This window comes from Castanea sativa, chromosome 11 (assembly GCF_040712315.1).
Source record: "Castanea sativa cultivar Marrone di Chiusa Pesio chromosome 11, ASM4071231v1".
Classification (NCBI taxonomy): domain Eukaryota; kingdom Viridiplantae; phylum Streptophyta; class Magnoliopsida; order Fagales; family Fagaceae; genus Castanea; species Castanea sativa.
This window is the reverse complement of record NC_134023.1, coordinates 5,816,632-5,833,286: the sequence shown is the minus strand read 5'-3', so window position 1 is coordinate 5,833,286 and position 16,655 is coordinate 5,816,632. Positions and strand designations below refer to the sequence as shown.

General features: G+C 32.1%; 1 protein-coding gene and 1 pseudogene across 2 annotated transcripts; both read left to right on the top strand.

The window, feature by feature from the left end:
* The first annotated feature begins 3,193 nt into the window (after positions 1-3,193).
* On the top strand, positions 3,194-5,726 carry LOC142615231 (putative pectinesterase/pectinesterase inhibitor 7). Of its 2 annotated transcripts, none has more exons than XM_075787947.1 (2): positions 3,194-4,238; positions 4,907-5,726. In XM_075787947.1, exons 1-2 carry the CDS (start codon positions 3,236-3,238, stop codon positions 5,584-5,586), a joined length of 1,683 nt encoding a protein of 560 aa, XP_075644062.1. In that variant the 5' UTR covers positions 3,194-3,235; the 3' UTR covers positions 5,587-5,726. The 2 variants fall into 2 exon arrangements, with proteins under 2 accessions (XP_075644062.1, XP_075644061.1); XM_075787946.1 differs by having other exon boundaries at positions 4,892-5,726.
* Positions 5,727-11,550: 5,824 nt separating this feature from the next.
* LOC142615950 (protein FAR1-RELATED SEQUENCE 5-like) lies at positions 11,551-14,185 on the top strand (annotated as a pseudogene).
* Positions 14,186-16,655: the final 2,470 nt, after the last annotated feature.

Below are 16,655 nucleotides of genomic sequence, written 5' to 3'. Positions count from 1 at the left end.
AGTCCACCTTAATAGCATTAATAGTCCACCACGTCACATTTGCACCTTTTTTTTTTTTTTTTTTAATTTCTATTGCCAAAAATAGCATCAATAATAAGTACCCCTAACTCTTTTGTAATCAACGGAAGACAATAAATACTGTTGATAAAGTCATGATTGGCCATTAATCACCAAGAGCATTGCAATCACCGTAAAGACTTAGGAATAAAGCCTCTAACAAGAAGGAAAACTATATGCATCAGCCTCCAAAGACAGAAAGAGGCACATATAATCATTCAGAAACTCTATCAGTTGTTCTATGTAAATTATTTTATACTTTTAGTGTCTGACTTAACTATCTGAGGGTTTTTAGTAGACACTATCTAAATATTATTACTTTAGAGCACTTTGTTCATTACATGTAGCATTTGGTCTTCCATACGACATGGATGAAAAATTCGACTATTAAGCTTTGACACATCATTTATTATAAAAAGAATAGCAGTGTCCGTAAGTTAAACTTAAGCCATTGAGAAAGCAAGTCTATCTCATTGCTTGCCGACCATTTGTTTTGAGTTCTTATCACATGCTTATGCTAATTTGTGCTTGTAACAAATAATAATGCTACATAGGTTGAGTCTAGTGTACTAAATTCATTATAATAATGATACATATATTCACTTTTAATTATGAATTGTAATAATGTTGGTCAAAAATGATGAATGGGTTTTGAGTTTTGTGTACATGTTGTTTCTCAAATTTATTTTATTTTATCGAGATAACAAATTATGAGTGATCAAGAGTTATTTTCACATTAACACATCTCTTGAACACCTCAATGGAGAGCTAAAAAATTCCTTACTCTTTACTCGAGTCTAGACGACATGATTTTAACTCTTCTCAAAGACTTGCATGTCAAGGTCTTTAAATTCACTAGGTGACGTTAAACCAACATGACAAGACGTTTAAATTAAAGTTTGACAATATGGAGGACGAAGTTGGTGGAAAGTTTTTAAGCGAAAACGAGCATAGATTCTAAACAGTTTGTTGTCGGAAAGATACGAGAAACGTATACCAAGTCAGTTCTCTTTCTTTTGCTGAATAACGAAAAAATATCACTTCTTTTTTTTTTTTTTTTTTTTTTTTTTGTGTAAACAAAAAATATCAATTCTGTATTAAATAAAAACTTGCCCTTTTTTTTACACTTTCTATTGCCAAAAATAGCATTAATAATAAGTACCCCTATTGCCAATTTTTTTTTACCCAATACAAAAGAATTTGTATACGTCAAAAATTAGCTCTCTTTTTAGAAAAAGCACACATGAATATATAATTGGCAAAAATACACTATTAGTCTCTATATTTTGGGTCAATTTTCATTTTGGTTCTAAAATTGATTTTGTTACAAATGTCATCTCTAAAAAAAGAAAATTATTTTTAAAATGGTCCTTACCATCAACCAACTAACGGAAAAATTCTACATGTCTAACGGAATGCCCTACTTGCTAACATGGCGCTGACGTGACCATTAAAATATCATTAAGAAAAAATTATTTGGTATTTTTAAATGTCCTGTCAACATTTAAATTAATTTTTTAAAAAAAGCTACATCAAAGTATTTAAACTAAATTTAAAAAAAAAAACCTTAAATCAAATTTTTTTTAAATCTTTAATTTCTTAATTTTATTTTAAACTAAAAATACAAATTTGATTTAAACTGAAATTTCTTAAATTTTTTTTATCACAATTCTCTGCACCAAACCCCAATCCTAACCCCACGAACCCAAGTGACCCAGCTCAACATCAACATCACAGCATCAATTTAATCCCATTCTCTACCCATTGTTCACTCACTTTCTATCTCTTAGATTTCTTTTTGATCTGCTCCATACCTAGACACCCATGGCCAAAGACACTAAGCTCCAAACCTAGAAACCCATGGCCAAAGGAGAAGAGAGAGCTGTGGCGGGCTTGTCGAAGACCTTGTTGGCGAAGTTAGCATTGTTGACAGGAGAAGGCCTAAACCCAGTTGATGTGAAAGAGAAATTGGGGTTGTGAGGTGGTTTGAAAGTGGAAGTGTTTGAGAGAGAGGGTTTTGGTTTAGAATGTTGAAATTGGGAGATCAAGGAGGTTTTGGTTTTGGAAGACGATGATGATGAGAAATTACGAATAGCAGAGTAAGAAGGGACATTCGAAATAGTAGATGTACAACTTAAAAAGGAGCGGTTTTGACATTTTTTTTTAAAAATTTTATGTACCCAAATCCAAAACTGCTTCTATTATTATACTGTAAAGAAAAAATATGGAATTAGATTCACCTACACTACACGCAAACCAAATTCCCCGCCTGTAAGAAGAAGAAGAAATCGGCTTCCTCATTCTTTCTTTCTTTTTACACAGTCTAGAATATGGTCTTTTAATTAGATTTAAGGTTTTGTTTTTTAATTTAATCTAAATACTCTGATGTGGTTTATTTATTTATTTATTAATTTAAATGCTGACATGGCATTTAAAAAATGTCAAATAATTTTTTTTAATAATATTTTAATGGTCATGTCAGCGTCATGTCAGCAAGCTGGGCATTTTGTTGGACACATAGGATTTTTTCGTTGGTTGGCTGACGGCAAGAACCATTTTAAAAATGATTTTCTTTTTTTAAAAATGACATTAGTAACGAAATCAATTTTGGGACCAAAATAGAAATTGACCCAAAATGTAAGGACCAAAAGTGCATTTTTGCCTATATAATTTTTCACTGCTTTTTGTCACAATTGTAATATGACAGAGTGTGATTAGTAAAAAAAATATAGTGCGTTCATATTTAAGTGATGATTAAATACTCACAATTTGCCATATCAAAATTATGACAATAAAAATTGTAAAATAATTTGTTGTATTAGAACTACTCATGTTTTAATAGGCAGATTGTATTTGAATTTGTCACCAATATGGCTGGCACCTATTCCATGTTTGGCAAAAGATAACACATGCATATACAAATATAGTAGTACCCCACAGCAAAGTATGTGATTAATTAGGCAAAAGATCAAGCCCAAGACCAACGCGCTTTGGAAAAATCATATACGTTGACTTCACATATTCAATATCCCCATGTAAATTAAATCTCTCTTTCTCTTTACAATTTTTCAATCTCATCAAGCTCTCTCCCTTTCCCTATAAATTAAGCCTAATGTATTGAGTGAATTCCACCTCCACAGAACATATATTTTTTGAACTCTCTCTTTTTGAAACCCCAATGGCTGCAAAGCTCTTCACTTTCTTTACATTTTCATGTTTCGTTTTCCTTGCCTTGTTTGCCTCTGTATCTTTTGCTGATACTAAGAGCAATTCAACCAGCCCAGTCTCACCAGGAACCATTTGCAAGTCCACCCCAGATCCTCACTTTTGCAAAACAGTGCTCCCTAACCAAATCGCCAATGTCTATGACTATGGCAGGTACACAGTCCGAAAATCTTTGTCTCAATCCCGCAAGTTTTTGTCAATGATAAACAAGTATCTAAAGCAAAGCTCCACTTTGACAAATTCAGCAATTCAAGCCCTCGAAGATTGCAGGCAACTAGCTGAACTCAACGTGGATTTTCTCTTGAGCTCATTCCAAACTGTGAGCAACACTAGTAAAACTCTTTCTAGTGCAAAAGCTGAGGACATCCAAACTTTGCTTAGTGCTATTCTAACCAACGAACAAACTTGTCTGGATGGCCTACAAGTCACAGCTTCAGCTTGGAGCGTAAGGAAAGGCCTCACTCTCCCACTTACAAATGACACTAAACTATACAGTGTCTCTCTGGCTCTTTTCACCAAGGGGTGGGTGCCTAAGAAAAAGCAAAACACAACATGGAAACCTAATAAGAAGCAACATGGTTTCCGAAATGGACTCTTACCCTTAAAGATGTCAAGCAAGACACAAGCAATATACGAGTCAGTTTGTCGGAGAAAGCTAATTCAGTCCCAGGGTGTTGATGAGGTGGTTGCGGTGTCTGACATCGTGACTGTGAGTCAAGATGGAAGTGGAAACTTCACCACCATCAATGATGCTATTTCTGCAGCTCCAAACAATTCTGCCCTGACTGATGGGTACTTCTTGATCTGTGTCACGGCTGGTGTGTATGAAGAGTATGTGTCCATTGCGAAGAACAAGAGGTACTTGATGATGGTAGGAGATGGTATCAATCAGACAATTATCACAGGCAACCGCTTCAAGGACAACTCAACCTCAACCTTCAATTCTGCAACATTCGGTCAGAACTATTATTACGCAATTAAATTCCAAGTTGCCAAAGTCAACTAAACAGTTCAATTTTCTCATAAAATAAAAGTGTAATTTTTAATTAAGTGGTCACATAACAAAATTTTAAGAGAGGAACTTGAAGAATAACACTTAAGGTACTATATATAAGTTTTGTCAATTCATTAAAGACACTATTATTATTTTACGCGAGTGTAATCAACTCATCATCTTTTTTGTAGCAATGCTAGACTTAGTATGCATTTGACATTGGCTTAAAAAGACAGTTTTTTTACTATTTATCTTATTTTTGTTACTATTTATAAGTCTCATTGCATTTTTTGATATTATTTAATAGTCTCACTGTACTATTTGAGTTACCTTTTATTATACAAGTTATGGTCTTACTTTAAGAAAACATAACCTTATAAGATAGTAATATTTAATATACGAGTAAAAACAAATTTTTGAATTAAATTATTTAAATCAAATTCAAATAAATTAATAAAAAAACATTACTTTTCAAACAAAGGAGAGAGGGGCAGATTAAAAATAAAATAAAAAACAAGAGCCAACAACAAGAAGCAAGCATTAGACAACTTTTACAGTAAGTGGTTTTTTTTGAACTTAGGCATGATCTAATGGATTTTGATATTCATATTGCAGCTGTGGTCGCAACAGGGTTTGTGGCAATGAACATGACTTTTCGCAATACTGCTGGGGCAATTAAGAAGCAAGCAGTAGCAGTTCGAAATGGGGCTGATTTGTCCACATTTTATAGGTGCAGCTTTGAAGCCTATCAAGACACCTTATATGCACATTCTCTCAGGCAATTCTATAGAGAGTGTGACATATATGGCACGATAGATTTCATATTTGGTAACGCAGCGGCTGTTTTTCAAAATTGTAACATATACCCCCGACTACCAATGAGTGGACAGTTCAATGCCATCACAGCACAAGGTCGAACAGATCCAAATCAAAACACGGGTACCTCGATTCAAAATTGTACTATTAGAGCTGCTGATGAGTTGGCTTCGAGCAATATTAATTTTCAGACATACCTAGGAAGGCCATGGAAGAATCACTCTAGGACAATTTACATGGAAACTTTCATGGATAGTTTGATAAACCCTGCCGGTTGGATTGCTTGGAATGGAGATTTGGCACCAAGCACATTGTATTATGCCGAGTATGATAACACGGGACCTGGATCAATGACTACAAACAGAGTTTCGTGGCCCACTTACCATGTGATTAATAATGCCACAGAAGCTGCTAATTTCACTGCGGCTAACTTCTTGCTGGCTGACGATTGGTTGCCTCAAACGGGAGTACCTTACGATAGTGGCTTAATTTGAAGAGCTTCTTAGGTATAGGCTATAGCTAGCTGTTTGTGATATTAATTAACTTAACTAGTAAGTTGTCAGTGCAATGCACGGATAATGTTGTAATGTTTTATGCAATATAGTTTTGAAAAATATTATATATATATTATAGCACGTCACTTACTATAAGAACTTAACTATAGCATTTATATATATATATATATAAACAAACAAACAAACAAAAACAAAGCACAAACATAGTTTTTTTTTTTTTTTTTAACCTTGATAGGCCATCGATAATCATAGTTCGACTTGAGATTCTACGCCAATCCATCTGGCTAGGATCATTCATAACATTAAAAGACCACATATAAACCTAAAATCCATTTAATTTTTGATATGTTACTTTCTATGAAAACCAAATAACTTTGTCCACTAACCATCATAATTAAGAATAATGTCGCCCACTAACCTCATGTATTGCAGTAGGAAAAACCAATGTAAGAAAAGAAAAATATTTGCTTATGATTACAATGTAATGAAAACACATTAAAACAAAGAGAAAAACCAACAGTGTTGCAATACAAACCCAATACAAATATTCATCTGTAAACATGCCTCTTTCCTTGAGATGGGTCTTTCCAACACTTTGTTTACTGGAGTTGATTGTAGGCTGTACCAAAGGAATCAAAATGATATTTAAGCAAATTTCGTTGAGTGCATATTTAAGTTTATCAAATATATAAATTCATATATGTTATTTATGGGATGAACTAAATGCAAATTGAAGGAGTTTTTGAACTTGTTAATTGAGTTCATCGTAGGAAAATGTCGTCTACATATCAAGGTGAGAATGGGCCTTTTTAATATTGTAGAACACATGGAAGAATCATACTGTTTATCAATATATATGAAACAAATGACTTTAAGCATAAAATACCTTGGAGAGTGAATAGAGAATGGTTTCTAATCTTTGGTCACGATGAAAGCACAAACACCCTCTAGGGAGGGTCCCATTTGATTTATGTCAAGGAAAGCCAAAAACTGTTTGAAGAACTGGAAAGTTTAGTACATATATCATTAGAAGAAACTTTCATCTGTCAAACTATCAAACTCCATTAGGCAAAAACATAAACGTATGTGAACATATACAGAAACATATTAAGCCAAAAAGCTGACGCTATGAGATTGATTTGAGAAGATACTTTTAGTGCTTGCGAACATAAAAAGAAACATCCTGGCTCTCAACAAATTAAGACGCTGTCTTTTCTTTTGTAACATCAAATGCGGAAAGGGTCATCACTGCTCAGTCTAGAATAAAGGAAGTCTTATAGAAAATCTAAAAACCTATACACGAAATTTACTACAATTTTGGTTAAATAAAAAAAATTTACAAATTACCACATATATAGAAGACTATAGCACTCTATGAAATTGAATCAAAGGATTACAAATCACCTTTCTTAGAGAAATTTAATTAAGTATATTACATGCAACAATTTTTTTTGTTCATAAAGTTGATCTTTCTAATAAAATAAACAAACGAAGGGATTAAAAAAAATTGCATAAATATAGAGACACTATATTCGCATTAAAAAGAAGAAGAATGATTAACCTTCAATTAAAAGCAAGTTACGTCTGGCCTTTGAAGTTTGCTCCTTTTGTATCTGTGAATGTCTTATTTAGCCTTGAAGTTCTTTCTCTTTTTCTTCCTGAGTAGCAATCATCTTTCATCCTCCTTTTTTTTGGGCACAGTCTCATTGACGGGTTTAACGTTGATGAAGAGAAGACGTGAGAGAGAGATAGTAATTGAATTTAAATATATTATGGCAATGATCCTTAGGTTCATTTAACTTATAATAGATGAAAACAGGAACGTAAGAATAGCCATGTTAATTATGAGGAAGACAGAGAGATTGGCAATTTGAAACGACTAAATCTTGTAGAAGAAGAGGAAACAACAGCTAAGCTTTTGAAGAGATGACAAAGAATGGAGTCCTACGTAGCACTACACAATGTAAATGCTAACAGTGAAAAAAAAGAAAAAAAGAAAAAGTTAACACTGTTTTGGATTAAATTAGAAAATGTTAAAGAAGTTAAATGCAATATTAGAGCATCATATGGCAGGATCTCATGCACTCTCGCATGAGATCTCTACTTTTATATATATTGATTGATTAGCTTAATTGGATTTCTATAACCCACCTTTGAGGAGCTTCTTACGATGGTGGCTTAATTTGAGGAGCTTCTTAGGTATAGGCTTCTTTTATTAGTATTTTTTTCATCATTAATTGTTTAATTAAGCATAAAAAGGATGTAATGGCCAAACTTCTACAAAGTACAGCTTGGTTTTGACCAGTGAGGATCAACTGTAATGTACACTTCAATTACTTAATACAAGAATGTCAATTATTTTCAATCAAGATTGAAGAATAGAAACTTTCTTTTATTCCACTTAGAAGGACTAAAATCAACGGAGACTGCTACTAGTAAATTGGATGACTGACTTAGAGACATGAACATTATCACAAATCACAAGTGACAACTAATTCTAAGTCTTTCTCCATATCCTAAGAAATTAACACAAGAAGCCAATAAAAGTGGCATTGGGACAACTACTAACCCACAAATCAAGAAAGAAATTTGTATGAAATACACAGTTTGGAAATTGATAAGTTCCTGAGCATTTTTGCTAGAACCAATATTCAATACCTTATTGTCACTTATTCTAGCACAAGGTGGGACATCTCAGACATTGAATCAGCAAAGATAGATGGTTTAAAGAAACCCTCCTAGGTGTTAATAATATTGGTTTTGTTAATGGATATTTTTAAGGCAATTGTTAATATTAAACAATTTTAGAAAAAATTAATTTGATACCACTTTCATGAAAAACAGTAAAAAAAAAAGTCAAAATATTAGTTTTTTTTTTCCTTTTCTCATAAAAAAAATTTTGAAATGATTTTCATAAAACTTTCCTTAGAGCATCCGTTAACTTTTCCCTAATAATATATAACATGAGTGATGGGTCAGGTGTTGCTTAGCCAAATAGAGGTAGAAGTTGAGTGAAAAATTGAAGATAGAGTTAACATTTTTAAACTATATGGAGAAATCATAACAAGTTAACAACCGTAAATTTCAATTATAAAATAAATTATTGATCACAATTTTGGCTTTAGTTCAAAGAAGCAAGCATTTCCTATGGCTTCAGGCTTGCCTGTTCATATTTCTAATGAGAAAATAGATATTATGTATCTTTCGAACTACCACTGGTTGGTGCTTAATTGCCCCAACAGTATTATGAAAAGTTATATTCACTGCCACAAATTAATCCTGGTGCGACCACAGCTACAATATGAATGTCAAAATCCATTAGATCATGCCTAAGTTAAAAAACCACTTCCTATAAAAGTTGATACTTGCCTTTTATTGTTGTGGGGTGGGTGCTAGACTGCTACTCTACTAACCAATAAAAATTTATGTTGAATTGAATTGTTAATAGAGTCATACAATGGACACAATAATAATTATTATCTTTATTGTATTAAAAAATAATATTTCAATTCAACTTATAGTTTGGTTGTGTACATTGAAAAAGATATAACTTGTAGCATTGATAATGTGATTATTATTCAACGATTTCAAAATATGAAAATTCGAAGAAGGGATCTGTAAAACTTTATATATATATATATATATATATATATATATATATATATATATATATATATTGTTATCAATATATGAAATTATCTTTTTATTAGATTGTGTGATTTAAGTTTCTAAAGGACCATCCTAAATCATGGAGCCGCCACTGTGAGGAGCTTGAGTCATTTGCAACTATTTTATTTTTTACAAAAATAATTTGGGTTGTTTAATTAGAGTGCATTTGAAATTGTTTAGGTTTTATAAATTGATATGTCACTAATCACAAGGAATGTATAATTCAAATACTCATTTATTATCTTGTTGAAATGTCACTAGTCTTATTTATTGTCATGTTAATTTGTCAAATACTCTAGGATTTTTCCAAAAAATGAATTGTGGATTTTTAGAAATACAACTATAGAGTGATTTTTTCATATTAAAGTAAAATTAAGTTATGTTAAATTTTAAAAAATTATAACATAGGACATTTATAATTACTAAATGAGTAATGCTATAGTCACAAATTATTTTACAATATTTTTACGAACAGTTGATGTGGTTAATTTTTTATTAGTTTTCATTTAGGCCTACCATTATCATCATTTTTTCATTTATCAATAACTACCCACCACATCAACAGTTTGTAAAAAAATTTAAAAAGAGTTTGTAGTTTGTATCTCTAGCATTATTCATTACTAAATATTCAAAGGTATTTACTTGCAGATAATTGACATAATTGATGTGAGATTTTTTACAATGTGCATGCATGTATTATTATGTGAATGTGAATGAAATATATTTAATTGGAGTTTCTTTCTTTTTAACTAATCTTTGTAAGTCGTGCACTATAAGTAGCATTTGTAAATTTATTATGGTATTATTATATGAATGTCAATAAAATATATTTGGAAGCTTTGTTTTTATTTATCTATTTAACAATCCTTTCAGTCATGTACTATAATAACATTTGTAATTTATTATGGTACTACATTACACGCACATTTGACACATTTTAAGACTTGGTTTTTAAGGTTATTCTCCAAAAAAATAAGGATACATTTAGTAGACTATAATAAGCACCGTAATGTAATAATTATTTAGTCTATTCCTATGGTTTAACTATTTAGTAGTTTGCTTATGTTTTTATTATAGAGAATAGTCATTCTTTATGAATAGCTATTTTTTAAGGACAAAATTTAACTATAAAATCAGTTGTAGCCTAAGGCTACAAACTACTCTAATTAATTGACATGAGTAAAAAAATGGCATGTGCATTGCACATAAGTACTTAAGTAAACTTAACACAACTAACCATTGTTAACTACACCAACTATTAAAACTAAAAAACTAAAAAACAAAAAACAAAAAAACTAACTCTCTCTCTCTCTCTCTCTCTCTCTCTCTCTCTCCTACTTCTCTGTAAACCCAGCCCTCTTCTGAGTCTTCTCTATACCTAGAAACCCAATCCCTCTCTCTTTCATCAACTTCTCACCACCGGTCACCCCCCTAATCTCCATCTATTGTTACCATGTGAATCTCTCTCTTTCTTTTCTTCCGTTCTGAGTTTAGTTTTCAATGCCCACCAATTGTTTGAAACAATGTCTACAAGGTAATGATATTGTGGCTCAAGTACAAATAATTGATAAATGTTGCTAGTATTGAAAACTAAAACCTCAATGATTCAGATTTGTTATTTTGTGTATATAATGAAGAAGTATTAATTGGTGTTCTGTGAACAATGTTTACTTGGTGAGTGCATTCAGTTCATTAGCATGGCAAGTAGAAGTTGCTTACATTCTTATAAGGATGCTAAGCATATTAATAACGTAGCAATGGAGAATTAGATATATCATATATGAAAATTACAACATTACATGAGTCCAACACCTTTTAGTCTCAATTATAGAAACTCATTAGTTGTCAAAAGAATTTAAATTGAATGCTAAATAATCACATATTTAATGGCATTGAGTTGTTCAATGTTTACTCTTTAACGAAATTATTCATGATTGTTGCCTTTTATGAGTGGACTACTGGTATTGGCAAAGTTACAGTCCTTTCTTTTTGTAGACTTTGTAAATTATTTACATTTTAGCTTGCAATTCTTTAGATTACTGCCACCTCCCTTTTGGGTGTGTGTAATTTCTACCCAAAAAAATCTTTAGAAATTAGAGGGTTTCTCTGTTTTCTTTCTAATAAAATGTTTGTCACTTAAAAAAAAAAAGAAAAAAAAAGAATGCTGAATGACAATAGCTATCAAACAGAAGTGAACAAATGAGTATTCTTCCAACTATCTATAAATTTTTTCCTTTTTTTTATTTAATTTTGAATGTGTCATGACTATAGATGATGGATACTAGTGAAATCATTTTATTGGAAGATGAATTGAATAGTTGCATAGTTGATCAACAAGAGGAGGCTCAAGTAGAACCTACTCATGGAAGCCCAATCAAATCAAATACTCCAAGTAGATATAGCAAGGAAATTGTAGAAGTACTAGAAATTGTGTTGGAAAATGAATTCATTAGTTGGATAGTTGATCAATAAGAGGAGACTCAAATAGAACTTACTCCTAGAAGACCAAACAAATCAAATACTCCAAGTAGACATAGTAAAGAAATTGTAGAAGTACCAGAAATTGTATTGGAAGATGAATTCAGTGGTTGGATAGCTGATCAACAAGTGGAGGCTAAAGTAGAACTTACTCCTCGAAGCCCAAACAAATCATATACTCTAGCAATTGGCATGAAATTTGATTGTGATGAGAGTGCATATGAATTTTACAAAGAATATGCTCACTGAATCGGCTTTGGTGTACAGAAACATTTTGTAAAATGAGGAAATACAAGGCATGTTATAAGGAGAACATTTAGTTGCTCAAAAGATGGTGAACGAGTTGTTAACAAACATCGCGAAAATGGATCTTATCGTAGCCCAATTTCACGAACAAATTGTTTAGCACAAATGACCTGTCATCTTCAAAAGGATGGTATGTTACTTGTTATTTCCTTTCATGACCAACATAATCATGAGTTTGCTCCTTTGCCAATGAAACATATGTTAAGATCAAAGAGAAAAATTTTACCTACTCAAAAATCCATTGCAAATCAAAGAGGTCTGGAATATCAACAAAACAAACCATTGAATTATTGAGCATGCAAGCTAGAGGTCATGAAAATCTTGGGTTTATGGATGTTAACTATAAGAATCGTGTACATAATGAGAGGAGGATGGCTTTGAGAAAAGGAGATGGACTTGCTATTATGGATTACTTTCATAAGATGCAATTGGAAGATCCATCTTATTTTTATTCAATACAAGTTGATGATGATGGTCAAATCATGAAGTTTTTTGGGATGAGGCCAAATCAGTAGTTGATTACGGGCACTTTGGAGATGTTATTTGTTTTGGAGATACGATCGTCCCTTTGCTCCATTCGTTGGGGTTAATCATCACAAGCAATCAATTATCTTTGGTGCAGCTTTACCTTATGATAAGACTATAGAGTCATTTAAGTGGTTGTTTGAAACTTTTTTAACTGCAATGTCAGGAAAGCAGCCAAGAACTATACTTACAAATCAATCTGCTGCAATGGCTAAAGCAATAGCAGAGGAATTCCCTAGATCTAATCATTGTTTGTGTGTATGGCATATTTATTAGAATGCTGCTAAGAATCTACATCATGTGTTTCATTCATCTAAGCAATTTGCAAATGATTTTTGTGATTGTTTATATGAGTATGAAGATGAATGTCTTGTTTCATGGGATTATATACTTAAGGAATATGGTCTTACTCATAATAAATGGTTGCATAGCATATTTGATGTGAAAGAAAAATGGGTTATTGTATATGTTTGACATATGTTCACTGCCGATATGAAAAGCACCCAACGTAGTGAGTCAATAAACAATGTGTTGAAGAAATACTTGAAATCAAAACATGATTTTGTGCACTTTTCAGGACATTACTCTAGAGTTTTGGTTAATAAGAGACATTAAGAACTACAAGCAGTGTTCAAAATGAGGTAAACAAAACCAATTTTACAATCTAATGTAGAGATGTTGAGACATATTGTAGAACTGTACTCCCTATAAATGTTCCAAATGTTCAAGATGAATATATGAAGATTGTTGATTGTACTATTTACAAGGCTGATAAAGCTGACGCTATCACAAAAAACAAGGTCAAATATAGTCAAAGAATTCAAGAGCACCTAGATAAATATGAAGCCTCAACTACTATGGTGGAATGTAGTTGCAAGAAGTTCAGCTTTGTAGGAATTCTGTGTGCCGATGCTTTGAAAATTCTTGATCATAAAAATGTTACGAGACTTCCCATCCATTATGTATTAAAAAGATGGACGCAAGATGCAAATCCTGGTTCTATCAAGGACTATCATAGCATTGATATTAAAGGCAATGCTCGAGAGTTGATAGGAAAATGCTACTCTCATTTGAGTCACAATGCTCGTGAAATTTCCACACTTGCAGTAAAGAATGAGATAATGTATAAACATACCAAAGAATGTTTTGAAAAATTATTGAAGAGATTAGAAAAAAATTTCATTCAAATAATATGGAAAGTTGCATGGAGGTTCATGGTGATGTTGCTATAGATGTTTTACAAGGTGATAGCATATGTAGGATTAAAAAAAAAAAAAAAAAAACCTATTATTCAGCGTCCAAAGAGAAGGTTGAAATCTGCATTAGAGAAGAAAAATGGTAAATCTCAAAGCAAAACAACACATGCTAAAAAACATGCCAGTGGCTTAAAAAAAAGCTTGTGAGGCGAGACAAGTTGAATCACTTGGAAGCCTCAATAAAGTAAGATATGATACATTCCACCATAATATGTCAATCTTGTAGGCACATAAATTTGTTTACAATCTATATGAAAATTATGCTTTGCTATTATTTACAGGTTTCAATAACTACTTTTGATGTTATCCGAGAAGAGCGCCATATTGGCAAAAACACTAAATAGGCTTGAGTTAGGGTGCAACTTTATTGGATGGAGATTGAAGACTATGCAAATTTATTTGTTAGAGATTGAAGACTTTATTTTTGTTTGACCATTGGCAGATTGAAGACTATTTTTTTTTGTTAGACCATTGGCAAACTATTAACTTTTTAGTATTTTTTTATCGTTAGACCATGGGTAGATTGAAGCTAGTTTTTTATTGTTAGACCATTGGAAAACTATGATTGAAGTTGGTTTTTTTTTATTGTTAGACCATTGGCAAATTAATTACTATTTTTTATTGTAAGACCATGTGAAAAGCATTAAGTTATTGTTTGAGATAAAGTTTATAGAGAAAAAAGTTATGTATATTTATAGTTTAGGCTAAATTTATTTTAGCTATTGTGAGAGATGAAATTTTTGGTTTAACATGGTACCACTTTTTCTGCAGTCCTAGTTACATTTGATAGGAAATCAAGAAAACTCTGTTTTTGTTTCTTGATTTCCCTACAAACTACAATGCTGCTTTAGGTGCATATGACTTCGTGCACAACATTGGAAGCTTGATTTTAATTTTATTAATTATGTTTATTTTATCATATAGCTATGTGGATCCTTTGGAATCTAACAATTTATTGTTTGTAGATTAATCAAAATTGGCCCAGTTCTATACTCTAGAGGATACGTGCTGCAAACTAGTGAGTTTGAAAGGAATTAGTCGTATTCAAGGCGACAACCCTCCAAGAAATTAATAAATGAGAAGAGAATAGTTTAAATGGAAAATATTTGCTGCCTCTTATTACTAAAGTCATAGCTTAAATACAACTGTAGACACTGTATTTTGTACCTCTTATGATTTGGGCTTCCATTCCCCAATGATGTCAAAATTCTAAGGCCCAAGATTGGTTTATGGCCCAATCAGATTACAAATTGACTTGAGAGATGTTAAAATGGAAAATATAACTTGTTAATGAGCAAAAAATATATTTTTGAAAAATAAAGGCCAAAAGAAACTCTAGGCCTACGTAAGCAGGCATGAACCTGCGTATGTAGCCTAGAAGCCTACGTACGCAGGCACGAGCCTACGTACGCAGGTACGAGCCTGTGCACGTAGGTAGGGTTTCAAAAGCATAAGAAAGAGAAATTTTATGTATTAATGTTGAGGTTTGGAATGAATCCCACATCATTTGAGAGCTGTTCCAAACTCCCATTTTCACAATATAAATAGCCATTCATGGTACCTTTCAAACACACATAGAAATCCCATGAGAAAATACTAAAATTCACTAGAAATAGTAAATTAAAGATGGAATTTTTCACAAAATATTCTCAAGTCAATTTTATTTGATTAAGGTCTTTTCTGGCCTTGATCTTTGAATTTAAATATAACTAATCGCATTTTCAATGATTTGTGATAGATTTGACAGAGGGGAACGCTATAAAATCAAGCCTAGGAGCTTTTGCTTTAGGGTATTCATTTCAAGCTTTTTTCTTTTATTTTCTTTAAGTTTAATTTTGTTTTGTTTGTTTCTTTACACATTTTATGTTTTAATTTGTTTATGTAGTCTAGGTTTACGTTTTTGTATGTCTTAAAAGCATGTTAGGGTGTTAGATTTACAGTTTTAAGTTCTGTCTTGTTTCCATGTTTGCTATTTTTTGGGTTAGGGTTTTTGAATAACCCTGTGTACGCATGCATTGTGCACGTGTATGTAGGTCAAATCCTGCGCATGCAAGTATTTGGCCTGCCTACACAGACTTATGTATGCATACGTAGGTCGTTGTCCAAAAACCCTAATTTATGTTTTGCTTTGTTTGTTTCACATGTTGTACCCTTGCTTTGATCCTCCATGTACCTATATATGAGTTTGATTCCATGTTTCACATGTTTGTTTGCCTTTCACATGCTTAGATTAGGGTTTTTTTTCATTTCTTTGTTAAATGTCATGCCATTCATTCACATGTCTATGCACAATGCCATAGGTGCTAAGTTGCTACAAGGTAAGTGAGGTAAGTCATGCATTCACATGGGCATGCATATTTGAATATGATTTTACTTAACAATGGATTTGAACATGCTTGTTTGATAAGTTGTGCTTAATCACATGTTTGCTTGAATCTTTCATGTTTGCATTTCTGCCTTGTTTTGATTGCTACCTTAGATGATGTAATATGATGGAAAATGCCATCATTAGATGCATGTTAGGGTTTTGGGATGCAATGATGTGTCATGATTAGATGAATGTTAGGTTGTTTGATATGTATGCTAGATGTATGTTAGGGTATGCCATGCTAGATAAATGTTTAGGCCTTGTTTGATTGTCATGATAGATGAATGGTTAGGGATGATTGATATCATGTTAAGTGGTTAGATGTATGCTAGTTTGTGTGTGTGTGTGTGTATGTGTGAGTATAGATGTAATATTGAGTATGCCTTTAATAGGGTTAAGCTATAAGACGCAATAAAGGGAAGCCAATCTTAGGGTTGAGCGGTTTT